Below are 27,871 nucleotides of genomic sequence, written 5' to 3'. Positions count from 1 at the left end.
GTCGAGAACCATACATAATTTGCTACCTCATATTGGTCTTAGCCAGCAGTAATAAGTTGTCCCAGACTCCCAACATAAGGAAATAATATAAGCTTGGATTTGCCACCATCTAGTCGAGGTTTTAAAAGTTAATAGAAGTAGGTATAATCCCAAAGCCTAGAAGCATGCTTGACCCTATTGAGCTCCCGAAACAACTTTCGGTAATCAAAAGGCAGTTTTTAGTGACAAACTAGCAAAAATTTTAGTTCCTCCTCATAACCTAGTTTCATCGACTATTTGACATAAATAGTAGATGGTGATATAGGGGCGTGATTGATCATTTTACAATACTAACAAAAAAAATGATGTTGCATAATATAGAGGAAAAAATGCGATGCCATGCGCCCACCCTCTTATATCTATACAACTTTCAACCCCCTAAAACTGCAGCTATTAGCCTATTAGAATGATTAATTTTTGCTTCTTTTTTTTTGGTACAAGTTCTTACTTCTTTAACTTACAAAAAAGAGATGAATGCATCTTTCGGTAAAGAGTTGGCCTGACAAACCAATTGTAGCAGCTGCCGAAAATTCTTCCGAGTCCACAGGAAGCTTGCAACAATATATATACATATTCAAATGTTTAAACCTGCGAATTTATGAGTATCTAGATTTAGATAAATGTATAGCACATCAAATGCAAATGTAAAACAATAAAATTTAAAATGTTCTACACAAGTGGGCTGCATCTGGCTTTATAGTCGTGGCATGGCATATTACTAGATATTATACACTCAGAATTGTCCCATACAACACCAGAAGCGTCACAATTGTCTCAAAAATTGTTACCACCAAATTATGTTCTTACCGCCAGAAGTGTTGTGTATGGAAAGCAAGTATGAGCTTAACAAATTGACTGCAAATTACTTAGATGCAAGGACAATTTAAGTCAGTAGACCAGATCAAGTTATTGCAATAACCCTTACCAACATCTGAGGTACCCTAAGGAAGCCGAGGGACAAAGAATATAAAACAACTGAGATTGTTGTTGCTGTAATTAAATTGTGTACAAGACGTTTGTCGTCTTTGCTGGGTACAAATGCCATTTTCAGTGTATTTGTCAGGTCAAAGAGCCTATAGGAAATCTGCCAAGAATGTTAAAATCAGAATCAATCAACATAAAAAAATTCAATCCAACTTGTGCTTTTAACTTACTGCAACATATATGGAAGTAGTAAGCATGAAGTTCAACATTGGGTAGTCTGGGATCAGGGAAAGCAACAATTTGGGTTGCCCGTCTGGAATACCTGACCTAAAATCAGCCAACATAATAGAAAGGAACAATTAATATATTTGATAAATAACAAAAATAATTACACATGTAAACAAGTTGCATCAAGCATGAAAGAAAGTAATTGGACATGAATGTATGTTAAGCATTTTACCATTTTGACATACAGTAAGATTGTAAGAATAAAAATTTAGAACTGAAAAGCTAGGAATTTTAGTAAAATCTTTCACCCCTCAAGGACGAGGTAATCATCAACAGTTTAAATCATCATTGCCCCCATTTCTAGTGCAAAGCATACTCATTGTTAAGTTAGATGATCAACATTGAGTGTAACCAAACAAACATATAAATGAATCCAGGCATCTATTCTACCATGCCAAACATGTGAAATACTAAATGCCCAAACATCTTGTATCCAGGCATCTCATGCCTAGGAATCTAGTATGCTTGGGCAACTAACTGCATGTGCACCAAACAACCCCTCAACTCATTAGGACAAACATGTGATATCGGGTAAAGCATCAATAAATGCTAAAAGCAGGACATCAGCTTCGGAGTACCTTAACCAGATATGGATCTGGGAGATGTAAGTCTCCAGTGTAATCTTCCCAAGCCATCTAGAAGAAAGTAGAAACATTGTAAAATTAGTTAATGAATTACCAGCCTTAAAACAAAGTGAAGAAAGTTCAATTTGACAGCATTTAGCAATAAATTAGCTCATTAAATAAGAAGGCATGTCCATGTGTGAAAGAGAAGGGAACAAAAGAGAGATGAATAAAAGATTCTACTTCTACAAAGACAACTTACGCAAAAAGGGTCAGTGTATAGCTACGAAAACTTTGGGTAACATTCCGCAAGCATATGTAAACCCTGTCAAATAAAAATGTGTCATGTTAATAACTAAAAAGTCTTGAATATCTCTCTCATCAGGCCCCTCCTCCCAAAAAAAAAAGATTAAGGAAACATGGACATACGTTATGGGAATCCATGAGGTATAAGGATGGTATTTATTGTATGTGACCTTGTCCAGCTTGTATATATGCTCAAACCATAAATAACCCACCTAGAAATTAACTCAAATGATCAGGGTCATAAAATAAAACAAAGCAAGGTATACTAATATGATGACATTAAAAAGTATAATACCAATGAACATATCAGAACAACAGTTGCCTTGATTGATATTCTGCGCTTGATTTCTGCTTCCTCCAATTTTTCCATCCATCGTTCAACCTTATAATACCATGTGACAGACAATAAGGTACTCAACTCAGGAAAATGAAAGCAAAGAAAAGAGGAGACAGAAATCAGAGATATTTTCCTGCTTCAGAATCATCACTCGATCAAAGAGAGGATGGATCTAAATGTTGACATATTTCAAAAACATAAAATGAGAAACTTACAGTTGGATGATAATAAGCATAAATCATTCCAATTATCCATATGTAGCGGTCAAGCCCTGAACGAAAATGCCATTCATGCAAGCGAGAAAGATGTGATTTGGCAGGATTCGGGTCAGTATAACCTGCAAGTTTAAAGAACCCTTCCAGTTAGCATGAGCTGCTGTGATTTCAGTGAAGTCAAATATCATAAATGTTACTAACCGAGAAAGAAAGTAAATGGACTCCAAAGCCATTCAAAGACTCCAGGTATCTCCCATACTAAGATAACAACCAAGAAGCAACCAATGATTTTTACAGCAATGACTGACCCAATCTCATTGTACTTGTGGAGAATACCAAGTGCCCCATAAACCATAAGAGTGAAAAGAGTGTGCATGGGGCAGATGTAGTATAACATGTAACTGTTGTTAAGTACAATACAACTGAACACCACAAAGAAATTAAGCCGCCACATCATCTGCTCAACCAATATGTTGCAGTTAGTACAGACCAAATATTAAAAAGTCAGCTTTTATAGTTCAAGGAAATTGCATACCTGAGCAAATCTTGCTAGACTAAAATCTTTACGAACATAATAATATGAGAAGTTCCCAAATCCAGTCATCCATACATATGCAGCAATGAACAAACGGATTGCATTGTAGATTTCAGATGCAGCAAAGTAATGATACATCAAAAACAAAACCTGTTACAGATGTCAAATTATTAAAATATGGAATATTAAAATTTGAAGAATTTATAACATTAAATGTAAGTACAGAAAGAGATGAATAATCAGATCTGATGAAAAAATCTAGAACAAACTGAATTGCACTCCCTTAATATTAATTGTATTAATTTCAGGGGGTCTGAACTTGCATAATTCAGAATTTGCACAGAAAGTTTTTCCATCATAAATGATAAGAGAATAAAATACTTCAGTAATATCAACAAAAAAAGTGACCAACCTGCATCCAGCCTTTCCATTCTTCAGTCTGGTGTCTATTCAAGTAAAGGATGGATTTCCCAGACAATGGTGACTTGTCATGATGTATCTTAAAGGAAGTCATTGCTGAAACTATGATGAGGAGAAAATAGAGAAATAGGAAAAGATCCCTATTGTAACTCTGCAAAAACAGATGATTGTTGACAAAATATTATATCACTTATTCATAGGTGACTTGTCATGACGTATGTTAAAGGAAGCAATGGCTTCAGAAACAAAAAGAAATATGAAGCGCCACAAAAGATGTAGTTATGTTGAAACAACAAGAAGGTAACAGCTTGGTTAAAGCTAAAAGCCAATGCCAATATGCAGAAATATTTGGTTGCCGAGCTGACTTTCCAATCACAAAATCATGAAATAGTGCTCAGAAGAAATGAAAAACAATAACTATCGTGATGAAGTCATGAACCTTTTTGGATGAGGCAAAGAAATCTGTGCGGTCGCACAAATAAAAGTAAGCCAAGATGAGACCAAATTCAGACCTATCACAGAGAAAGAGCAGAGGAAATGAAAAAGAATTAGTTTGATCCACATAAAAATAATTTTCTCATTTCATATGATTTACTTACATCGCTCTAAGTGTTAAACGGTTCTCAAGAAGGAAATACTCATCCATCAAAAGGAATCTGAAGAAATCATGAAAAAGCCAAGCACGTAAGTCTTAAGTTTACGCAAAGACAGAAATAACAAATTACAGAACCATAATTTGAGCAAGCAAAACCAGAGCAGGATGAATTACAAACCGGATAATTGATGGCGAGGCAGTTAAGCTCCGTGCCTTTGGAGATCCTGACTGTAAAGCTCCTCCCTCCAATAAAGCTGCTCTGTCTTCGTCTTTGACAACATCACTTCCTATTTCAACTAAGTTGATGTCCGATTGCCTACTAAACAAGAACAACTTCCGTAAGAAATCATGGCAACAACTTCTTAATGAACTTTCATTCTTACACATTGGGATAATAATAAAATAACATTTCTGGAAGAACCACCAAACTATAACTCTCTCTCCCAAAAGACTTAACTCTAGCACTTAATTAGCTCATTCATAATCGGATTATGAAACTCCATTCTAAAATATTAATATTGTGGGGAAAAAAAAGAAAACAAAAGTTTCATAACGGTAGCGATCATAATTCATAACTATAAAAGCCAACTATGGCGAAATATACATATATGTTTATTCAATTATGGCCAACTAATTAACTCAACACCTCAGCAAATAACACAGCAATCATTTCAATCTCTCAAAATTCGCAGACGCTACATTCCCGTAAATTGCAAACATTCTACCAGTAATCGCAACTAAAAGCTAACACCGCGAAAGAGTAATCAGTCAATCGAACTTACGCTCTGGACGGGACATAGTTGTTCCGGTACTCCAACATCTCCGAATATATCCATGCCACGACGACCGGAATGATCCCGAGCAGGAACGAGACCTGCAAGCATCACAAACCGAAAAATCAGTTACTCGCACGAAGCAAAATCACAAACGCGTCAAATTCCAAAGCGGAAACGATTAACTGGCGGCAAAAAAATTAGCACAAACACAAACACAAACACATCACATCAAATTACACGCTGAAATAAACAGAAGCGAGTAACTAGCGGCGAACAAACACGAATCGATGCAAGATCTGAGGGAGTTCGAAGATCGAAGTGAAATACGTACCTGACCGGGAGTGACAGGACTGAGGAGAAGCATTTCGGAAAATCGAAAAAGGAAGAAGAATCACAGCGCAGTTCCGAATTCCGATTCACCGGAAATCACAGGAACTGGAGAGGCATTCGAAGAAGAGAGCGATTCGACGATGATCCAGCACCGGATCTGGTGGAGAAGAATGGTGATTCCTAATTTTGAGGAAATGAAAGTGAGAATGAAGAGAATTTTGAGGAAGCAAAATGCTGCATATGGTTGTGTTCGTAAATACAAGAAGAGTGCGGTGAGTGACGGTAGGAGATACGAGTAGAACTCACTGCGCGTCTATGTTGAAGAAGATGAAAATAATAAAGTGTCTCAGCAGAGAGAAACAAATGTCATAAAATTCTCATTAATTATTTCTTTTTTCGAGGAACTCTTTAATTATTTTCATTAATTCTTTCTTTTCATTTTTTATGAAATACTCACAGGATTGTGCACTTGTGCTGTTAGAAAAAGTAGTACGTGTAGGTGACGACCGACAAAATTCAATTTATTTTTTAATTTGAATTCAAGTCGTATTTGTATTTGGAAATGGATGGAGTTCCAAATTCCAATATCTCCCCCTAATATTATAGAGTTGATGACTTTACATGACAATTTATAGAGTATGGAGGTTATTTTAGTCATTTCAGTGAAGCTCGATAGTGCCACTGCACCTGTCCAATTGTGAAGACTGAAGAGAATTCAAGTTCAAGGGAAATGGAAGGTGTCCCATTCCCATATGTGCTTCACCGACACGAGTATTCCTAACCTAACCTTTTGCTGTCCAATTCACCTCGCGTCCAACTACTCATCGCAATCCCCACAAATGATTTTAAAAGTGTTGTACGTGTTTCATTGAATTTAAACTAAAAAATATTCAATTTAACATACTTTAAGTTTTTTTTTTTAATTTAATTCTACCGTAGAACTACACAGGTGAACAAGTCTAATTTTAACAGACTTCTGAGTTCTTACCCTAATTGGCTAATTATGGAACTCCATATCTCTCTGTTTGATTCTCTTTCTGCTTTGACCCTGCCTGCCACTTAGATTTGGATGGACGAATAAAGACTTGAGCATGAAAAATAAGGGACAAAAGTAAAATAATGGGAAACAAATGGCAGAGAACACAACAGCCAATCGGTTGTTTTCATTTGGGTATTGTGGTCTGCTATCTGAACCGTACCGCACTTTTTATGGCATGTAAGCCTTTTTCTTACGGCACCTTGTAAAGATTCTAAAAAAAAGCATGTAAAAGCCTTTCTCAAGTCCAACCCCTCCTCCCGTGAGAGCTACTTCGTTACGGGCCAATAAGTAGAGAAACACAGATCCCCAATACTGCAGGCACAAAGCATAGTAAATCAATTGCTAGGGCATTGCTTTGTGCACCCAGCACAATTGTATATACACCCAACAAAATAGTGAAATTTCATTTTTATTCTTTCACAAAGCTGATACGGATTGGCGAATCCATAAATCAAATACACATTAATCAATCTGTAAGCCTCTTACGTATTGATCGAACCTGTAAATCTTGCTTTATTAGCATAACGCTCTAATTTTAATAGAATAATTATGTTATAAAATTAATGTCGTTATATATAATAATAAAATTTTCAATATATATTTAATGCACATGTAAATTCATATAATATATCGTGACAATTAATTTTAATTTAATAATTAATTTGTTTACATATATAAATTTTTATGAAACTTATAATTTTTATTTATAATTTATATATATAAATAAATTAATTATTAAATCAAAATTAATTATTACAAAATTTATTATTTAAATTTATAAGTGCATTGAATATACATTAATTTTTTGTTATATATAACAGCATTAATTATTTTATAATATAATTAGTCTATTAATTCAATTGATTAAAATTTTATACTAATAACACAAAAGTCACATATTTGATATTCTTGCATGATTCATTAATTTTAAATTAATCTGTATGATTAGACTTACAGAAAGGTAAAAATGAAATTTTGTTGTTTTACTGGTACGCACAAAACAATATCCAGCATTGCGCCATAGTTGAAACTAATCAAGGCAAAATTTAAAAAACATGTCTTGGACACATTTTTCCGTTCGTATAGATCCAATATATCATCATGGACACAACGAGGAATTCACTTTCTGAGTGCCTCAAAGAAATGTGGTACTCTGGCCGATCCAGCGGTTACAAGCCCATAGACAAGAAGCACTCAACATGTAATATAGAAACAAAAGAGTATAATAATACGATCGTTATATAAAAAACAATACGTAGAAATCTACCAACAGATACAGTAATACATAACATAAGATCTACCAAGCTGCAAAGCCCTTTTAAGAAAACATTCAAGTCTTACAAAATTTGTTCTACCAAATGTTTTAATCCATTGACTACGCACCAAACATGAAAGTTATTCAGCCTAAATAATGTCGCACCATAATGATACAAGAGAGAATGAAACAAGTCCCTGAAATGTTTTTAAAGGGCAAAGGGAGATAAGTTGACTAGTCTGAGCCCTTAAGCAAAGAATGGACCCAGTTCTACCTCTTAGAGGGTCTCTCATCATCATCTTCACCGCCATCATCGTCATCTGAATCATCTTTATCTGACCTCTTTCTTTTTGGTGGAGCCTCAGACTTCTCACCATCCTCATCATCGACATCTTCTTCCTCCTCCTCGCCATTCTCCTCTGGTTCGAAATCACTAGATGCTTCCTCCTCCTCAGCAGTGACTAGAGGGCGGATAAGGTACTCTGTTCCCAAATCCGCCTACAAGTTTTATGTGTCATACTCAAAGCAATTCAAACGCAGGAAGACATGACAAAATAGAAAATTATACCTATAGATGATTTGACAAAAAGCATGGGGCAAAACAATAGATACAGACAACTAAAATTTATTTCACAGATCTTCATTTTCATGTTGACTTGAGGATGAAATGTGACATGAAAGGCTGAAACATGTTCTTTAGTTCTTCTGGCAGAAACTTGATTCTATTACGTAGATTCTCAACAACCCCCTCCCCCCATAAAAAACCATAAAGCCTAAATTAGTAGAAATAAATAAAGTTATCTAAAGTAACAACGCTAATAAAAGACCCGGTACATTATACCATATGCATATTCCTAGTGAACAGGTATTCATAGTTTCCCCCATATGGTTGCCATCAATAAGACAACAAGAACAAATTCGCAAGCATGTCAAAATATGAACCAAGGAATTACGAAAGATCTAACAACAACGTGTACTTGAGGAATTGAAAATTTTAACGATATTAATATATTGTTATTATACATAAAATAGAGTAAATTTTCATGGATGTCTAAAATTAAATTCGAGATACAAATCTCCACCTTTTTCATAGTCAGTACTAACCGTACTAATGCACGTAATTCTGAAACAAGGGAAAAGGACATGGCAGCAGGGAGAGGATTTAGGCCCCTCGCCCCCTCCCATCACAAAAGGAATTAGGAAGAAAAATGAAAAATAAAACGCAAAGTCTTATAAACAGGTTCCATAAGCTATTGTTTAAAAAAAAACAAAAAAGTGAGAATTTTTTAAAAAACTAAAAAGGTTCCATAAGCAATTGTTCAAAGAAATTAAGAAAATATTTTGAGAAACATACGAGGTCTTAACAAATAACCGGTATATGATTAAATGAACGAGTTAGTGAAGACTCTCCAGGGTCTCCGACCTGGCTTGAAACAGAAAAAAAAAAAAAAATTAAAGGAGAAGGCAAACGAATCAAGTAAAAATCAACACATAACAGATAACAAAAAATCCAGAATCGAGTTTTGCATCCAAAACAATAACAATTTCAGGAAATTAGGGTTTTTAAAATAAAAAAAAAAAAAAAAACAAAGCAAATTAGAGATAACTACCTCTTCCCCTTGCTCCTCCTCATCCTCCTCGTCTTCATCTTCGTCGTCGTCATCGTTATCGTCGTCGTCAGGCTCTCCACCGCGCTGGACATCACTTTCTTCTTCTTCGTCTTCATCGTCGTCGTCGTCACCGCCGTCGGGAGCATCATCTTCATCGTCGTCTTCCTCGTCTTCATTGTCGTCGTCATCGTCATCGTCGTCGTCGTCGTCTTCATCGTCCTCTCCGTCGTCTACTACTTCATCCTCGGACTCGTATTCTTCGTCCTCCTCCTCATCAACCAAGACCGTGACCTCATTTTCCTCCACATGCTGGCTCAATTCCTTTGTGGCCTTCATCTTCAAATCCAGAAACCAAAGAATGTTACGTTCTCCACGGGATTTCGAAACTCGTTGTTCCGCAAACAAACGGAGAAAAAAAAATTCGATCCAAAACCGAGCACGCGAGAATGGAGAAAACAGCCAAGTTACCAGCCTCTTCCCTTCGCTTCCCCCAGTTTTTCTGCAGCGCTGATCCTGGCCGTTCAAAATCGATTTCACGCGGATCGATGACGTGGCACTTGATTGGACGGTCGATGTAAAAGCATTTGCGTTTCAGCAGAGATAGTGTGATTTCGCCTTGCGGCGCTCGCTACTACTCCTATTTTCACAGTCACGTGCTACTTCGGGGCTAGGGTTTTCTTTCCGGATCATTCATTATTTGGATTTCGGATTGTACTCATACTTGGTCAAATTTTAATTATATTTTAGCTCAATTACTTTTTTAATTAAAAAAATCTTAATTACATTATTAGTTTTTTATTATTGCTCTTTATTGTAACTGGTCCTTCTCTGTTTTTTGCAAATTTAATTTTCACTATTTTAATTATATGATTTTTATTTAGAAATTTTAACTATAGATTTTGGTTTTATATGTTAACTTAATAACGTATTTAATATTTAATGAAAATGTTAGTGACATTTTTTTTTTTTGAAAAAGCTGGTGTGAGTGTGTGACACTTTATTACACTGTTACATCATGCTTGACGCTTTATTGCAATTTTACATCAATATTTTTATTAAATATAGACAGAACAAAATTGTGCAATTAAAATATTATGGAATAAAAAATTTATTAGATAAATAAATAAATAATACTAGATTCACAAAATGATTATAATAAGAAAAATATAAGTACAATTAAGTATTTATTTTTTATTCTAGTGATTTTAAAAGTGCTAATAATTATAATTTAATTTTCAGATGAATAATGATAATTTTTAAACCGTCAAAAATCATCATTTGTAATTTTTAACAATCACTGCTTAATAGAATAATCCTATTGACAGCCACTTAAAGTAAATAAAAAATAAAAAAAAATCTTGTGTAATGTCATTTATAAGATTATATCCAAAATTTTCACCAACTGTTTTAAACCTTTACTTCACAAATGTTTTTTCCGAGCAATTTACTTTTGTAGAGGACGTTCAATTTTGGACAATGTTCTTAATGCTTTGGGAATCATTCAGTGCATGAAATGTAAGTTAAGGGGAAATTTGGTGAAATGACATTGAAAATTGACATCAATAAAACTTTGACACTCAAAACATATAATAACAAATAATTTAAAATATCAAATATTTTATTTATATTATTATATAACTAATAATAAAATATTTATTAACTCAAATAATTATTAAATAAAAATAAGAATTAGTGATATTATAAATTTATGAATAAAAATATATACATGTATATAAGTTTCTTTTGGATAAGTTTTTAAAATCAAATTCAAACTCTCTGATTTGATCAAATAAATAATTTCGATTTTTCTATTTTTTTTATCTATTCGATTGTTTGATTTTTTGAATCAATTTTTTTGGTCCACATTGAATTGGATCTATTTATGAATGTTCCTGCTCAAACCTACATAAGCCATACAAGTTAAATGGATCAATTTGTACGCTTAGTATATTTTGGATACCTCGCATTTGAAAGAAGATATTACACTTTTCAATACAAGAACATATAAGTAATAAAACACTTATTTTGGATTAAGTCAACTTTTGAGGTTGGTGAACTTTAAAATAAGCACATATAAAAGCTTATATATGAGGAGAGATTTTCTTACTAAAATAGTTATTTCTCATCTTCGAGTTACTTCTCAACTTATCATTCATTTTCTTTAAATCTAATAATTATAAAAATTAATTAAATTTAATCATTAGATTTTAAGAAAATAAATTATAAGAAAAATAAATAATTCTTTTATAATTACTTTGGAGTAAGTGAATCATATATATATATATATGCAGACACTCTTATCCTCACTGCTTAATACAATTATACAACACTGAATTGTTTGTTTAAAGGAATAATTTATTACATTAAAAACTGAAATTATTATCTTTTAAGTTTGTAACAGTAGTTTAATATTTTATTGTTTAAATGATGCTTTTTTTTCATTTTTAACTCATTTTAATTTAATTATATATTTTATTTTCTCTACCTTTAAATCTATACTTTCGATCTGCATGATTAATTTAGAAAAACTTTAATTGCGATTTCCACGTATATCGTGAAACTGATGAAAACTCAAGAGAGACTTGTCATGTTCTCGTAATTCATGTAAAGGTAGAAGTCCTTATCAGTTATCACACAGGTAAGCACCATTTTTGCTTAATAATTGCATATTAGTATATCACATAATCGATCATTCCAATCCACTTTTTCTCTGTTAGTGCTAGAAGCTGACCAGACATCTTTAATCTATATGAGCTGTGAAAGAACGATACATATTCAGACATAACATAAGAAAATACAAAGGGTTTGATAGTTTCGTGTGTACAGAAAACGCATCATGCATGCATGAGAAATAGTGAAGTATAAGGAAGGAAAGAAAGTAAGAAACCCGCTATTTGCCACCATTCCATTTTTGCATGCGTCCTCCGTATGGCTATATGCTTGTGATTTATGCAACTATCCAATTCTAACTGTTCTTTCTGGTTTAAAAAGGGTGCCGAAACTTATATATATTAAAAACGTTATTTACCCCCCAAAAAAGCAAAACGTAACGAAATGGTTCATGGTTCGTAGTGGACTGGAGCAGCACAAAACAAGAATGATAACTAAATTCATATTTTAATTTTATTGGTATGGAATATTTATTTGATTTGTTAATGATTATCCATAAAAAATTTGTGTCAACATCTATAATGAGATTTTTTTCTTTTCAATATTTTTTTTTCATCTATAATACTTTCGAATATAAGATTTTAATCAAATCTATTATCACTTGAACTAAATACTTGTTATTCAAAAAATTAAATATTTACCTTAAATAAGGTCTTTACTTTTTTTAAAAAGAGAAATAAGGCTTTCACTAATTAAATAAATGTAAGTTTAGGCATGAGTAATTAATTACTCATAGAACTTTGTAACTATAAATATTATACCAACCAACTTTATTCGTACCTACCCGTGTATATTTATTATATTTTATAACTTTTTAAGTTAAAAAATACTTGTAACACTTTACAATTAAAAATTATATTTGTTTTTACTATTTTCTTCGTTCAAGTTACATTTAATTCATTTAATTTAATTAATATTTATTCATTCATTTATTTATTTTTCATCATTAATATTTGACCTAAATATATTTTTAATTCCTATAAAATGACTAAATTTTGATTTTGATGTTTTGTTTTTTTCTTCTTCTTTAATTTGGTTTTCATCTCCAAAAAAGTGAGATAATTGTTCATAACAAACAGCAGTCCTCTTTTTTTTTAACATATCTTTAAATTTCACCTTTTTTTATAAAATAACATAAATTCCATACATATTTAATAAAATTTATTTCACTATTACATTGACATTACAGTTTATGTAAAAAAAAATACACAAAAAAAAGTAAAACAGTTTATGTATCTTTGTAATGAAATCTTATTAAATGTTTGAATAGATATTTTATTTTTTATTAAAAAATTATGGTTGAAAGCTTGGATATCATTAACTCAAAATATAATAATTTATATTAGATATAACAGATCGAGATCAACCTGATAACGTGATTCCTCAGTCCAATATATATTTTTCCGGATAAATAAAGGCCCAATTGGCAATGGCATGTATTACCTTAATGCAACCATGTATTACTACTTGCATCAGATAGAGATAGAGTACGAGCCAATAATTGATTACATGCAAATACAGCCGCAAATTAACATCACGAACAATTTTAATTAAATACCTTCTTTTGTGCATATAAATAATTAAGATATATATAGTGGAAGAAAAAGACCACACAGTGAATTTGGGTAATCTAAATTAAAGATTATTTTAAAATAAAAAGGTAAAGTCATAATTTTTAATTAAAATTAATAACAAAAATACGCATAAATATATAAAATATTTAAGTCATTCAATATTATTTTTCAATTAATAATTATAATTTTTATGTTTCTAAAATGCATTCAAATTCGATGGACATCTACTTTAATTTCAAACAAATTAGTCTAGGAAGATCTTTGTCGTAAGTCATGATTGAATTTGCAATTTTAACCGCAACAAATTAAAAATTTGTCAAGCCAACATATAACGGTGGATATTTAAGCACAGAAAGCAAGCTGGAATGGAGACAACAATTTTATAAGATGATAGTTGCACACTTTTTTGCTTAAAAAGTTATATTGTTATATATATAAAAAGTTGGTTTGAAAAAACCACCATGTATGTGGAAAATTGCGTACATATATCAATCTTCGATAACATTCTTCTTACATATATCTGCATTTAAATAGGAAAAAGGTTAGGTCCACTACATCTGCTCCTAACCATAAAAAGGCCTAGCAGCATTCCATTCAGTGGAATCTAGCAACTACCAAAACCAATCTCTTTCAATAATCAACAACAATGACAAACTTGAAGCCTCTAATTCTCTTCTTTTATCTCCTAGCCATTGTTGTTATGATTTCAATACCATCAAGCCACTGCAGCAGAACCTTGCTTCCAGAAAACGAAAAGCTGATAGAGAACACTTGCAAGAAAACTCCCAACTACAACGTTTGCCTTGAGTCTCTGAAGGCAAGCCCTGGGAGCTCCAGTGCTGACGTCACAGGGCTGGCTCAAATCATGGTCAAAGAGATGAAGGCCAAAGCAAACGATGCATTGAAAAGAATCCAAGAGTTGCAGAGGGTGGGAGCATCGGGGCCTAAGCAAAGAAGAGCCTTGAGTTCTTGTGCTGATAAATACAAAGCGGTTTTAATTGCTGATGTTCCACAAGCCACTGAGGCTCTGCAGAAAGGTGACCCCAAGTTTGCTGAAGATGGGGCTAATGATGCTGCTAATGAGGCTACTTATTGTGAGACTGATTTCTCTGCAGCAGGGAATTCCCCACTCACCAAACAGAACAATGCTATGCATGATGTTGCTGCTGTTACTGCCGCTATTGTTAGATTGTTGCTCTAAACTATATATACTTAATTGTACTGTTAACTGTAATGTGAAAATACTATCTATTTTAAAGCTTTTTATAAAATGTTTATTATATGTAATAAAATCCAACCCTCTCGTGATTCTCACGAGTTCCCCAGATATCTAATTTGCATTGAGACAAGTATCATAGTTGCTCTTTACTTTTTGATCTTCGTCTGAAGATTTTGATATTTTCATTTCCTTTTGCTTAAAGGTTTTAAGAATCTGTTTGCAATCACAACTACACATTATCATTGCAATTATGGTCACATCAACTACGTTTGATTGTAATTTTTCATAATATCAAGAATTGTACGTGATGCAATCACAAATGTGACAGTGGTACTTTTTCTCTCTCTGTTTTCTACAACTAATTTTTTTTTTCAAGAAAAAAATATATCGAAGACATAGTTAAACGCCAAATAAGAACGCTTCTCCAATAAAAATAAATAAATAGAACCTTGATTTGTCATGCTAAGAGGTACTAACCCATGCTAAAAGACCAAACTCCGTTTTGTAAGAGAAACCTTAAACATGATATTAACGTATTATAAGAGGAAGACACGTAGCTGCGTTTTTGCAGGCAATTTATCCTTTGGTTTTTGTTAACAAAAATATGGAGAGAGACATATGTATATGTATGTGTATATCCTTTTTTCAATTATTGGGAATTGCGGATAAGCATATCTGATATCTTGTTCTTGTCTTTGCTTTTTCCCTTCCCCCATCACTAATGCATGTCTTATTCATCTTTAGTAATGATAGTGGGGTAGAAAGAAGTGATAAGGATAAGTGAACCAAATTAATATGTGGACCGACTTGTCCTTTTCTGGTGATTATCGCTGTTTTAGGCTGGTTGGAGAGATTATGTTCAATATCTAAGCACGACTCTTCATTATAGCATCTATTGGGCAGAGTGATCACTTGGTCATTCTAAAGAGACAGGAGTACACGCCTGAAGAAGCTTTCACACTGGCCTTCTAGCTAGTTAGTTAATTATGTGCGTGGCCTCCCCCCCTTTTTTTTTTGTCTTTTTAAATGTGCAGCAGCATTTTTTACAGTTATACGATTTACATTAGCCCTTAATTACCAATATGGTATTGAATGATTGAGAGATAATGATGCTCTTGAATATATGGTAAGGGATTTAATCGTGTATATGCAAGAATGCTAAGAGAAATAAACTACTTAATATTTTTTCAACTTCCAAAAATAAGTCTCTAATTCTCAATAAAAGTATATAGGCTCTGAGAAAATTTCATCATTAACCATATACGCAAGTCATAACATGGTCCGGTCAGATATTTTATGCAAAAAAAAAAAATTATTAAATAATTTAAGATTATCACATTAGTTGGACTTAGATCTCAATCAATAATCATGCCACACATTATTATCTTAAGAACATGCTTGCTCACTAACTTGAAGGTTTGTAACGTTTATATAAATCAATTATTTTAAAATTTAAAATATAAACTAATTTAGTCAATAATTTAGTTCAACTTCATGTTGAAATAACTGAATTATTACAAAGTTGGCAGATTCAATGATTAAGTTTATATAAAAGGACTAATTTCCTTTAAAAAAAGACTAATTTATGAATGATAGACGAAGTTGATAAATTTGAAGACTAAATTATACCACACAAATTTTTTGAGATTAATTTACTTAATATTATTTGGTTTATTATTTTTTAAATTATGTGAAGATTATAAAAAATAATAAGTTAAAAATATACAACAAACAAAATATCACCTACAATTTTATAATTTTGATAAAAGTGTAAAAATCCCTCTAACGGAATGGACTATAGTACATCGTTTGAATGCAAATTTGAGCCTAACATCTACTTTTTCATTGTTTTTATTATTATTTTTTAAAAAAAAATCATTGATTAATAATGAAAGATAAATAAAAAGTTAAATTATACTGCACTGTTTTTGTTTGAGAATTAAATATGCACTACATTTTAATTTAGTGTGAATGGATTTTTAAGGATGGTTTTTTTCTTCTCAATATAATTCTTAGCATTATTGGCAATTAGTTTTTATCAACTAGGAATTTTCAGAAGATGATACAATACTTTTGAGTTAAGTTTTAAAGTATACAGTAAAGGTAAGAATTTCACATAATTTTTAATCGTATAAAGATATATATATATTGTTCTTTTTTCTTCTTCTAGAAAATGGTACGATTAACTAAAATAAATGCATGTTCTCTGTGCCGAAAGCTGACCCACGACCATGATCAGTTTCGTGCACGACACAATCTCTGGCACAGCTTCTTAACTATAAAATGTCTCAGCAATTTTCAGTTCTGAAAAGACATTGAGTGTTCCATCCATCCCTTCTTCATCTTCTACTTCTATCTCCCTACATACTCATTCAAACAGACATGAAAATTATGGAATCATTAGCTCTTATCTTCTACAGTACTCTTGTTTTAGCTACGATTTCAGTTCCAGCAACTAACTCCAGAATCATCCATCAAAAAAACAATGCCAATCTGATTGAAGAAACTTGCAAGCAGACACCCCATCACGACCTTTGCATCCAATACCTCTCCTCCGACCCTCGCAGCACCGAAGCAGATGTGACAGGGCTGGCACTTATTATGGTCAACGTAATCAAAATCAAAGCAAACAATGCATTGGACAAAATCCACCAACTGCTTCAGAAAAACCCTGAACCTAGTCAAAAGGAACCACTGAGTTCGTGTGCTGCTAGATACAAAGCAATTGTGGAAGCTGACGTGGCACAAGCCGTTGCGTCTCTGCAGAAAGGAGACCCCAAGTTCGCAGAAGATGGTGCCAATGATGCTGCTATTGAGGCCACCACTTGTGAGAACAGCTTCTCTGCTGGGAAATCGCCACTCACCAATCACAACAATGCTATGCACGATGTTGCAACCATAACTGCAGCTATAGTTAGACAATTGCTCTAGTGACACTTACTCCAACGGAGGGGATGATGCAATTTAATTTTCGTAATATCACATTATAATTATATTTTCAATTAACACAACATAAAATCTTGCTCTCTTGTTGGTCTCTTCTGTAATGGAAACACAACTGCTTTTGCCACTTCACAATTCTCATTTCTCACTGTCCCCTCTCCTCTGCTTTCCACGTTTCTTATTTTCATTTTTCTTCTTTGATTCTTGGAAAATAATTGACAGCGCATGGGATGTGATATGCCTCTGTCTTGTGCTTCTACTTTCTTCTAATGTATCATCAATTTAGCCTTTTTAACTTTAACAAACATTTGTTAATCAGATCCTTCATATTATGAAGATATTGACATTTAAACTTACTCTTATTCAGGTTCTTCTTTTATCATTTTAACTTAGCTTTCTTTATATATCATATATAAAATTAATAAATAATACAGAATAAATCCAATGAACACAGTTATATTTTATTTTATTTATAAAAAAAAAATCCCTATAATTATGATGACATAATTCAGTTAATTACTATCATGCCTTTTGCAATGCAGCATGTCAGAGCAATTATTTCCTTCTCGTAGCAGTGTGGAGCTCAAGGAATTAATGGCTTTAACAGGTGCTTATAAACATTTAACTAAAGCTCCATTCAAGTAATCATTAATTAATTTTTACTCCCCATAGGATAACATAGTTCATTATAATAATCAATTAGCATGCCCCCACCATATTGCTTTTACATAGGGCAATATCAGATTTTTTTACTTAAAAAGCAAAGGCTAACTAAGATTAGTTAATAGTTCGGCAGTTCCTACGAATCTGGGCGTTAGTTTGAGTTGGTGATGCCAAGCTTCCCATTTTCAACATAGAAAGTTTGAAGTCCTCAAAGAAAGCTAATGGGTTCTCCACGTAGTTTTCGACAATCTGTCGTGTCTGATCATTGCCATTCACAAGAGCCTGGTCTGATGGGAGCAATCCCTCCCCAGATAGAAGATTTACAAAATATTGATTATCAAACGTAGCAGGTGTAGCCAGGTCAAGATGTGCAACTGTGTCGGGTCCTGAGCACAACTGTTGCAATGATGCGACGAAATCAATGTTACTACTAGTCTGTAAGCGCGACCTAAATGTTCTGCACCGAGCTTTCCCTATAGTGTGCGCACCTGAAAAAATGAGAGGGATGGGAAAAAAATGCTGATCTTGTTTCTCAATGATGAAAAATATTACTAAATTCTAATAGCTTAGGGGCCAGCAAAATGGATGAATTGGATAAATCTTAATCCGTATCCAATGGATGGGATCAAAATAATTCATTAATCCATTAAAAAATTTCCTGTGGATGGATAAATGGATTGATTTGTCAATCCTACTAATAGCATGTGAATAAGAAGGCGTAAAGATGATTAACCTGAAAGGGCAACCATATCTTTAAGTGTAAGGCCTACATTCTCGAACTTAGCTACGAGCACATCAACAGTGGAGTTTGGACCTGGGATGTTATTATTTGCTGCATTCTTGCTAGCAGTAATGCCATCTTTCCTTCCCATTTGCACCTCCCAAATTGGACCTCCTGACTGTAACTTAGCAGTTTAATATGATTCATGATAGCTAGAATAATCGAGAAAATAGCGTACGTACTTTTCCAGTGTCAGTTTAATCATGGATTCTCATGTACTATTGACTTTCACATTAAATATCTTAAAGTCATATTTATCATGATTTCTGATTAGTTTAGCTGATAGTATAAAACATTTTACGTTACATTTTCGGTGCATAGAAATTAAATTCTAGAATAACTGAGAAACCATGAAGTCTGAGGCAGGAAGGCAACAATGACAAACCAGAAGAACTGAATCTCTGGCAGCAGTTGCGAGTATGTCAGCACAAGAGACAGTCTGTGGACAGACTAGTTCCAGTTCGGATTTGATTTGGTCGATTACTTCGAATCCTCTCAGGGAATTCAAATTTGGACCCGCAGTTTTCTCACCAACAAAGTCCTGTGTGTCATCTAGCAAGACTGAAGCATCACAACCCTGAAATGTCAACAAAATATTATACCGTTAATTGAATTTATAGAACTTTTAAAAGATAGAGCAAATTATGTTGACATCCTTAAGATTTGAGAGATTGCACAAATCTCTTTGTTTTTTTAACATTTTCAATCACTTTTTCTTATAAAAGGACAGGGTGTAATATCTTTTAAACAATTAAAGGGCTAGTATAATGTATAATGTTGTGCAAATGTTTTTTCAAACAGTTAAGGAGTTAGTTAGTATAGAGATGGAAAAAACGGAAAGATTTTGAGCAATTTCACAAAATTTCAGGAGCTGTCAATGTAATTTTACTCTAAAAGATAACTTGTGGAGGAAAATTAAGAATGTCTTGCATTAACAAAGCAATCATGGAAATGTAGCCTAAGAAGTGAGGCTGCCATTCTTGAGTCTTGAGACACTGCCTGCTCCACCCAAGAGAATATGATGGCCTCAGCTTCAGGGCAAGTGTATTGGTATATGTCAGTCCCTAATGGACAGCCACTACTATCACCACCATAGGCATCATTCGGGGTGGTTGCAAAGGCTGGAGTGAGCTTCAGTATCAGTAGACACAATAGTACTAATTGCATGGCTATTATATTTAGGGATAGTAGTAACTACTCTTAGTGTTACTATATATTTCTGAATAATAAGGAAGGTTTATTGGATTGGAATGTTTCACACTGCTCTTCTATATATAGGAACTTACTTGCAGTAGCAGAGTGTTGTGTGATAAAGTTGAAATGGATCAGTGACGGTGTTAATGAGGAGTTGTTAAAAGAAACAGTCAAGCATAAGAAGTGGTTAGTAGAGTATCAACGTAATCAAAAGCAAAGCAAACAATGGCCTGGACAAGATCCACTAACTGCTTCAGGAAAGCCATGAACCTGGTCAAAGGGAATCACTGAGTTCGTGTGCTGGTAGATAGCAATTCTGGAAGCTTACGTGGCACAATGCTATGCACGATATAGTTAGACAATTGCTCTAGTTACTCAAACAAACGATGTAATTTATATTTATAATATCATATTATATGTTGTTTGTTTAATGTCCGATAAAAATGCTATTAACTTGAGCGGCATCATAGGAATATAAAATCCTATACTCTTGTCATTATTAAAAAAAAAAAAAAAAATCCTGCACTCTTGTTAGTCCCGTCTGCTTCGGAAACACACATTGTGATGCTCACAATTCTTACAGCCCCCTCTCCTCTGCTTTCTCTGTTTCTTATTTTCATTTTTATTATTCAATTATAGGAAAAATAATTGACAGAGCATTGCTAGCTATCTGACAGTGATGTGATATGCCTCAGTCTTTAACAACTAGTATTTGTTAAACAGATCCTTCATATTTTGAAAAACGAGTTAAATCTTGAATGAAGTTATTGACATTTTTTTTCGATACAATATACAAAGTTATTGACATTTTAATACATCTATTCACACCCCTGACTATTTTTTATCCTATTTTTCAAACTTACTCTTGTTTAAGTTCTTTTATCATTTAAGTTAACTTTCTTTATGTATCATCATATATAAAATTAAAAAATGACCACGAAAATAAATATAAATGCAATGAACACCATACATGCATGATGCACCCACATCACCCAATAGCAAATCTCCTAAAAATTAGGAAACTGTCGACAGGAATTGTAGGATTGGAATTATCATGGATCATTCTGTTAACACAGAAAGGTGACACCTCAATACAAGAACACAAATACAACATTTAAAATAGAAGGTTCTAATCTCTAAACCAAAAATGTATCCATATGTTCTTGCTTTTCGTCATCTCTTTATTTTTAATTCTACTGAGTTTAGCATTACAATCCTTGTAAATTGATTCATCAATGTCTTTCATTCAATGAAGACCTTCGTATCATCATATAACTACAGCAAAGGAATGTTGTTGGTATAAGATGGTATGAACTATGAAGGTCTTTCCTACAGCAAAGGATTTCTATTCATTTCCACTATGAAGGACAGGCGTCTTTAATAGTTTATAACGGTAAATTGTTCGACCATTCAAATGTTAAGATCAATACTAGTTATTGCTAAAATCAAAAGTTGAATTGTCTAGTACCTAAACTTTTATTTTCTGTAAAAAAAAACTTAATTTATATTTTATTTTATGTAAAGAAAAAAATAAACAAAACATTAAATAATCTTATATCTGTTTCTCTTCCTTTTTTAGTCCATTAATTTTATTTAACTAAAAAGGGTCTTTTTTTACATGTTTGTATTTTTAATTATATTGTCAAAGTCACATTTAATATTTTAAAATAAACTAGTTTTTCTCCATTTAATCTTCATAATGTATTCATTAAATATAATATTCATTTATTGGACACGTTAATAAAAGATTTCATCATTCAAATTATTCTATCATAATTATAAAATGTTTTAATAATTTCATGAGAATAAAAACAAATTTATTTTTTTATAAGGGTAAATTAAAAAAAAAGTTTAGAGTGTGAGTAAAGATATTGATTTTAAAAAAAATATATAATTTAAATAAAAATAACGAGATGGGTGTTAATAAGTGTGAGGAGGAGGGCTACTATCATACTCTTTTAAATATTATAAGTTAAAATTTATTGATAACTATAAGAAAAGATAATCATTTAAATATGATGAGAGACTCACAAAAATTTATCTTTTTTTAATAAACTTCAACTAACAACTAACAAGAGAGAAAAAGAGAATATATTCAAAAGAATGAATAAACACCTCACCTTTAACCCTTAGTCTTTGGAAAAGAAAGAGTGAACAACTTCACATTAATTCGTCTTAATCTTGTTAATTAATCGTGGGTTAGAAAATTATGAGTAATACTAAATTTTCTTACTATATTCTCTTATAAATCCTCCTAATATCTTTTATTGTGAGTATTGAATGAAAACATTTATTGTCTTAGAAATATAAAACACAATTGAAACTTACCTAATAGGAGAATTGGTAACAGGATGAAATAATAAGATTTAAAATTATTCAATTATTTTGATTTGCCGAACCAACCTGCTAGAAATGATAAGGTTCGGCTATCCATTAAGTTAATATAATTTATGGATATAGGTTCGTCGTTTTCTTTCTGACGTTCAAAACTCATTTAGGGTGGTATGACCTCATTCAGTTTAAAGATGTTTGGTCCAATTTCTATGTAGGGGACCCTTTTTGGTACTGGTAGTCTGGTAGCATCCCTTGCCAGGGGCAACCCTTGCTTTGAAACCTCGAGAAGCTTTCCTATTTTGTATTTTTGTGATCCCAACCACAAGAAGTGAACACCCTATAGTAAAAATTGATTGGCTCTGTAAGGCAGAGAGAATGTGAAGTCAAGAAAAAAAAAATAAGAACTAAAATATAATACTATTAAATAATATAATCAAATGGTTTTAAGATTTAAAATGCACTACATACCATAAAGAATTCTTAGAAGTCTCTTCTTTTGTCTCCTATTTGATTAGGACCACGACTAATAGGGAAAATGTTCGAGCAAGTTGGAACTTAAAAGCATTTGAAAATTGTTGTTCAATGTAACAAGCTATGTTTGTTATTAATAACAAGACAAAAAGTTGATAATTCTGACTCTTTAAATTGAAGCTATGCCAATTATGCTTGGTTTTAGTTAGTGTGTCTTTGTGCAAGGGATGATGACTCTGCCTTCTTATCTTTAAAAAGCAAGAAAGCTCTAACACATGTAATCGTCAAGATCTTGTCTTTAATGAACGAAATCTCAGTAATGTCCCTTGCCCCCTCTTTCTATAATTCCCAAGGGAAAGAAAGGGTTTATTGAACTCAACATCATCTCGAAGGATCTCTAATTTGCCATCTTACAGCCTACAGAAGAGTGTAAACACAACAGAAACTGTGGAACTGTTGGCGCTAAAAGCCAGCTGAAAACAAGATATCCGTGATACAAGGAAGGATTTTTCCTTAACATCAAAGTGTAGACGCAATTGCAATAGCACTGGTAGCCCATGGTTACAAAAAGCAAACAACACACCTGTGAACAATTATTATATATTATATGAAATGACTCATAAATGCACTTTTTTTTTATCGGTTCCTCATCTATATTCTCTTTCAGAAGTAATCCTGTTTAAGATACAAGGAAATATTAAGTATCGACACTTCACATCTCTTTTAACAAGAATTTGAACTTTAATTTGTCACATTGTGAAGGATTAGCCTTTTCTGCTACACCCAACAAATGTTAGTACTCACAAATGCACATAAAAAGGATTAAAATACAGCAAATTAAAGGGGTCCAACAATTTTCCCTTTTGTCAATTGGTGGCAAACAAATCTCAATTTTTTAACTCACCAACGACCAACCTAACTTTAAATAGCAGCCAAGAAAGAAGCTTGGTCATTCATTCCCTTACCCGAGAAAATGAGGTGGAGCTCACTCTTTGTGCCCTCTTTTCTACTCCATATTCTTCTTCTATCTTGCATTCTTTTCACACCAACTGATTCCTCTGATGGGGATGGGGATGGGGATTTGGTAGACCAAATATGCAAAAAAACACCCTTTTATGACCTTTGCAGCTCCATCTTACACTCAAATCCCTTAGCCCCCAAAAGTGATCCAAAGGGTATGGCCCTCATAATGGTCAATGGAATTCTGACAAATGCTACTGACACACTCAGTTACATTGAAGAGCTTATCAAGCAGACCTCAGATGAACAATTAGAGCAACAGTTGGCTTTCTGTGCTGAGTCATACATCCCAGTTGTGAAGTACATTCTCCCACAAGCAGCTGATGCCATAAACCAAGGTCGATTTGGGTTTGCCAGTTACTGCATAGTTGATGCTCAGAAGGAAGTAAATGCTTGCGACAAGAAATTCTCGGGCTCAACTCAAGCACCCTTAAGTGATAGAAATGACATTATGCAGAAGCTGGTGGATGTGGCTGCTGCCATAATTAAACTATTATTAAATGGCTGATTTATTTTTCTCTTCCTCCTTTCCAGCCTCATTTCTTGTAGAATATAGCAATTATTAGTGCCCTTATCTTATTCAATAAATAAATGCTTTAGATGCTTCAGTTTGTACAAATAATTATATGATGTAATTCTGTGTACTCTAAAGATGCCGTTTATAAACCATACTTTTTTTTATAACCTTGCTGCTGGTCTCACTTTTATGAGCCTCGTTCCCCTTTAAATCATAATTGATTGTTAGATTTATTCTGGAAAATAATCATTTTTTAATCAACTTTTGAAAAAGAATTTTAAAAAATGATTACATTTTTTAAAACAATTTATACATGCATTAAAAATCTGTTTCACCACAGCCTCAAAACCTACAAATTTAACATTCAAGTGAGTGGTTACTACTTACTAACTATCCAATTAAGTTAAATTAGACAACCAACGGCACCTAGGACTGGGAATATGCTTGTCTCGGATTTGACCATATACTTGGTTTATCATCGAGTTGTTGCCATACCATAGGATAAGAAATTGAATCAGGACCAGCAAATATTATTGAATTGTTACACTCATCCATCCAAACTTTCTTTCGTTACCTTACGGAATGGAAACTGTTGCAGGTGTCCACTTCGTATGTAATGAAGATTGTTTTGTTTTGTCAACTTTTTCTTAATTTTCTTTGTCGGATCAGAGATAGAGAGAAAGCAGTCACATGTGAAATCACATGCCTAGCTACTCCTAAACATGCTCAATACTCGGTAGAGTCTTATGGCATCTCAGCCGAAGCTTGCAAGAGCCACACACAACTAGCTATCTTGAAGTCGAAATTTATATATGCATTGTTTTGTTTTCATGGAAATGGATTAACATGCTCAAATACTATGTTTCTTCTTTCAAACGGAACGAAATATTTATCATGCTTTGTCCTAATTGTACAGTAATTTTGTTTAGTTTTATTATGTTTCACTCGTCATTGTCTAAATACAACTAATGTCACACGCCTTACTGTTTTTGTCCGAATAATGAGAATTTTCTCTCTTTCAAAGGAGAAGTCCCTTTCTTTGGTTATGTTCCGAATATTGTAAAATATAAAAACTACAATCCATGAGGGATGGAGAAACTAGAGTTTGTTTGTTTGTTTCACTTCTCAGTTTTTTCTTAATTTCTTTTTTTAAAAATAATTATACATTACTTAATTCTATTAAGTTTTGAAAATCATAATAGTTATATAATTTTTCACAAAAACAATATTAAAAATGTCTCAGTACTTTTCTTAACAGTTAAAATTTTTTTATAAAAAAAAGCTCTAAAAAACTTGCGTTACAGAATTGTTTTTTTTAGTTTGAACAATGGTCCTAAATTCACGGATAAGATGATTAAAATGTTTTTACCACGTGGTTGGTAATTAATTAGACAATACTCTACTAATATCTAAGTCACATCGTGATTATATTGAAATCACTTTTCCATTTCCATTCCATTTTTTTTCCTCTCATCACTTTTTTAAGAACCCACCCCTATCTCTGAAACTCTCCCTCTTCTTTTTCATTTTTTATTTCAACATTTCACTCATTTTTCTTCATTATTCCAAATTTCATTAAGTTTATTGTATCCTTGTGGCTCTCTCAAACATGAAAAGATGGTTAGAATAAAAAGGAATATCACTCATTTCCTTAAAATTTATATTTGATCTCTTTAAGGTAAATTTATAACTCATTGAAAAGGGTTAGAAAACTAAGTATTAGGAATCATGGTGGTTCCCTCAAAATCCTATATATGTTAAATTTGAGAATTGTGCCTAATCTCTTATTCTTTTTTATTTTAAATGCTTAGATCTTATGAAAATATGATGGTTGATCCTCTCAACTGCATTAGAAGACATTGATAGTATTTTTTGTGTGTGAGTAGCTAATTTATCTCACGACATTTTAAAATTCTTTTAAGAGAATCAAGTAAACTCCAAAAAATATATTCTTTTGTGATCTTTGAAATTCTAGAAGTACTTGAGAATGAAGTAAAATGTTTATTTTCTCTTAATTGAAATTTATTCTTTGAGATTTTCGATAAGGTATTTAAGAGTGGATATTTGATTATTTTATTTATTTATTTATTATGAGTTTATGATTGATTGTCGTTTGTTACAACAAAGAGATAATTTAACTTATGAGTTGAATACTCATAGTATATATGTTTTTCGTTTGCTACAACGAATAAATAATGCAACCTATGGGTTGAATATCCATAATTCCTAAAGATCTGTTCGCTGCAATAAATAGATAATGCAGCCTACGAGCTAAATGTTGTAGTTCTATAATTATTGTTCGTCACGATGAAAAGATAATGTGATCTATATGTACATAGTAGAATGAAAGTAAAGTTATTCTTCTTGAATACAAGTTTATATGTAGTTTTAAAAGTTTTAAAGGGAGTATACAATAGTTTCTAAAAATGAGTTGTAATTATTTCACTTTTATTTAATGTCAATTAAGTTTTTTTTATGCAAAGACTCGAGTTATATTTGTATTTTCCTTCAAGTCCACTTTATATTTTATGCTCTCACTAAATCTTTGTGATTTACTCCTTTTTTTTTATTTTTTTTTCCTCAGAGACACGGGTAATTGAGTAGCTAACTTCCTGATATTTGCCGACTTACCTAGAAATTTGTTGTTTTTTTGGTAGGCCTCCATTTCGTTTGAGAGAGAGTATTTTTTCTTGTGACTCCAGTATAATAGGGATAAGAGTAGGAATAAATATAGAGAAAATATCTTTATTTTGAGATGTAGATGATCCTATCTTATAGATATACTTATGGTGTAATTATGATATTTTGAGACACTTTGATGATTAATATATATGACCAACATGACTATTAGTTGATATTTTGGATAATATGTCAATGGCTTATGTTGTGTTCTGTGACCTTGATATTTAACTGTTGAATCTGAATATATGTATATATAGATTTATATGGATATATGATATATTTTCTCAATTTATTTAATATGAAATTTGTCTTGTTATTAGAAAAAAACTTTGACGAATTTTCGATAATCCTTTTTGGTTGATTTTTTAATTGTAATTTGAAGTGAAGGCTAGCCAAAGTAAGGAAATCATGGTCTTTACGTTAGTCATGATCCAAGAGTGGATTGTGACTGATATTAGAATTTACATTAGGTATGTTTGGAGAAGTGGCAAGTAAAATAAAGGCAATTCATTTTTTATGTTCAAAGTCTTGCGCGGAGGGGATAGTAATAGAGCACAGGCCCTTATTCTCG

General features: G+C 32.5%; 6 protein-coding genes across 9 annotated transcripts; 3 read left to right on the top strand and 3 right to left on the bottom strand.

The window, feature by feature from the left end:
* Positions 1 to 327: 327 nt before the first annotated feature.
* Positions 328 to 5,923, bottom strand: LOC100808555 (protein REDUCED WALL ACETYLATION 2). Of its 4 annotated transcripts, none has more exons than XM_041011298.1 (17): positions 5,786 to 5,923; positions 5,330 to 5,508; positions 5,005 to 5,096; positions 4,401 to 4,541; positions 4,227 to 4,283; positions 4,067 to 4,139; positions 3,620 to 3,778; positions 3,208 to 3,357; positions 2,874 to 3,129; positions 2,673 to 2,794; positions 2,416 to 2,502; positions 2,244 to 2,332; positions 2,077 to 2,139; positions 1,830 to 1,886; positions 1,194 to 1,290; positions 965 to 1,123; positions 328 to 627 (listed from the first exon to the last, which is right to left on the bottom strand). In XM_041011298.1, exons 2-17 carry the CDS (start codon positions 5,360 to 5,362, stop codon positions 622 to 624), a joined length of 1,641 nt encoding a protein of 546 aa, XP_040867232.1. In that variant the 5' UTR covers positions 5,363 to 5,508; positions 5,786 to 5,923; the 3' UTR covers positions 328 to 621. The 4 variants fall into 4 exon arrangements, with proteins under 4 accessions (XP_040867232.1, XP_040867233.1, XP_003550779.1 ...); XM_041011299.1 differs by having other exon boundaries at positions 4,401 to 4,538; XM_003550731.5 differs by having other exon boundaries at positions 4,401 to 4,538; positions 5,330 to 5,899.
* A 1,742-nt stretch (positions 5,924 to 7,665) lies between these two features.
* On the bottom strand, positions 7,666 to 9,939 carry LOC100815673 (prostatic spermine-binding protein). Its single transcript, XM_003550819.5, has 2 exons — positions 9,233 to 9,939; positions 7,666 to 8,120 (listed from the first exon to the last, which is right to left on the bottom strand). Exons 1-2 carry the CDS (start codon positions 9,566 to 9,568, stop codon positions 7,893 to 7,895), a joined length of 564 nt encoding a protein of 187 aa, XP_003550867.1. The 5' UTR covers positions 9,569 to 9,939; the 3' UTR covers positions 7,666 to 7,892.
* A 4,049-nt stretch (positions 9,940 to 13,988) lies between these two features.
* Positions 13,989 to 14,823, top strand: LOC100500640 (cell wall / vacuolar inhibitor of fructosidase). Its single transcript, NM_001250286.3, has one exon. The coding sequence runs from the start codon at positions 14,123 to 14,125 to the stop codon at positions 14,675 to 14,677; it is 555 nt and encodes a 184-aa protein (NP_001237215.2). The 5' UTR covers positions 13,989 to 14,122; the 3' UTR covers positions 14,678 to 14,823.
* A 2,182-nt stretch (positions 14,824 to 17,005) lies between these two features.
* On the top strand, positions 17,006 to 17,846 carry CIF1 (cell-wall inhibitor of beta-fructosidase). The gene has a single exon (NM_001248491.2). It carries the CDS (start codon positions 17,078 to 17,080, stop codon positions 17,624 to 17,626), a length of 549 nt encoding a protein of 182 aa, NP_001235420.1. The 5' UTR covers positions 17,006 to 17,077; the 3' UTR covers positions 17,627 to 17,846.
* A 412-nt stretch (positions 17,847 to 18,258) lies between these two features.
* Positions 18,259 to 20,917, bottom strand: LOC100814091 (peroxidase 40). The gene is made up of 4 exons (XM_003550518.5): positions 20,013 to 20,917; positions 19,468 to 19,659; positions 19,035 to 19,200; positions 18,259 to 18,789 (listed from the first exon to the last, which is right to left on the bottom strand). The coding sequence occupies exons 1-4, from the start codon at positions 20,247 to 20,249 to the stop codon at positions 18,416 to 18,418; spliced, it is 969 nt and encodes a 322-aa protein (XP_003550566.1). The 5' UTR covers positions 20,250 to 20,917; the 3' UTR covers positions 18,259 to 18,415.
* A 2,864-nt stretch (positions 20,918 to 23,781) lies between these two features.
* Positions 23,782 to 24,782, top strand: LOC100820305 (cell wall / vacuolar inhibitor of fructosidase 1). Its single transcript, XM_003550888.5, has one exon. It carries the CDS (start codon positions 24,055 to 24,057, stop codon positions 24,607 to 24,609), a length of 555 nt encoding a protein of 184 aa, XP_003550936.1. The 5' UTR covers positions 23,782 to 24,054; the 3' UTR covers positions 24,610 to 24,782.
* The last annotated feature ends 3,089 nt before the right edge of the window (positions 24,783 to 27,871 follow it).

Source organism: Glycine max, chromosome 17 (genome assembly GCF_000004515.6).
Source record: "Glycine max cultivar Williams 82 chromosome 17, Glycine_max_v4.0, whole genome shotgun sequence".
NCBI classification, from domain to species: Eukaryota; Viridiplantae; Streptophyta; class Magnoliopsida; order Fabales; family Fabaceae; genus Glycine; species Glycine max.
Note: the sequence above shows the minus strand (reverse complement) of the source record. Positions and strands in the feature narration are given on the sequence as shown.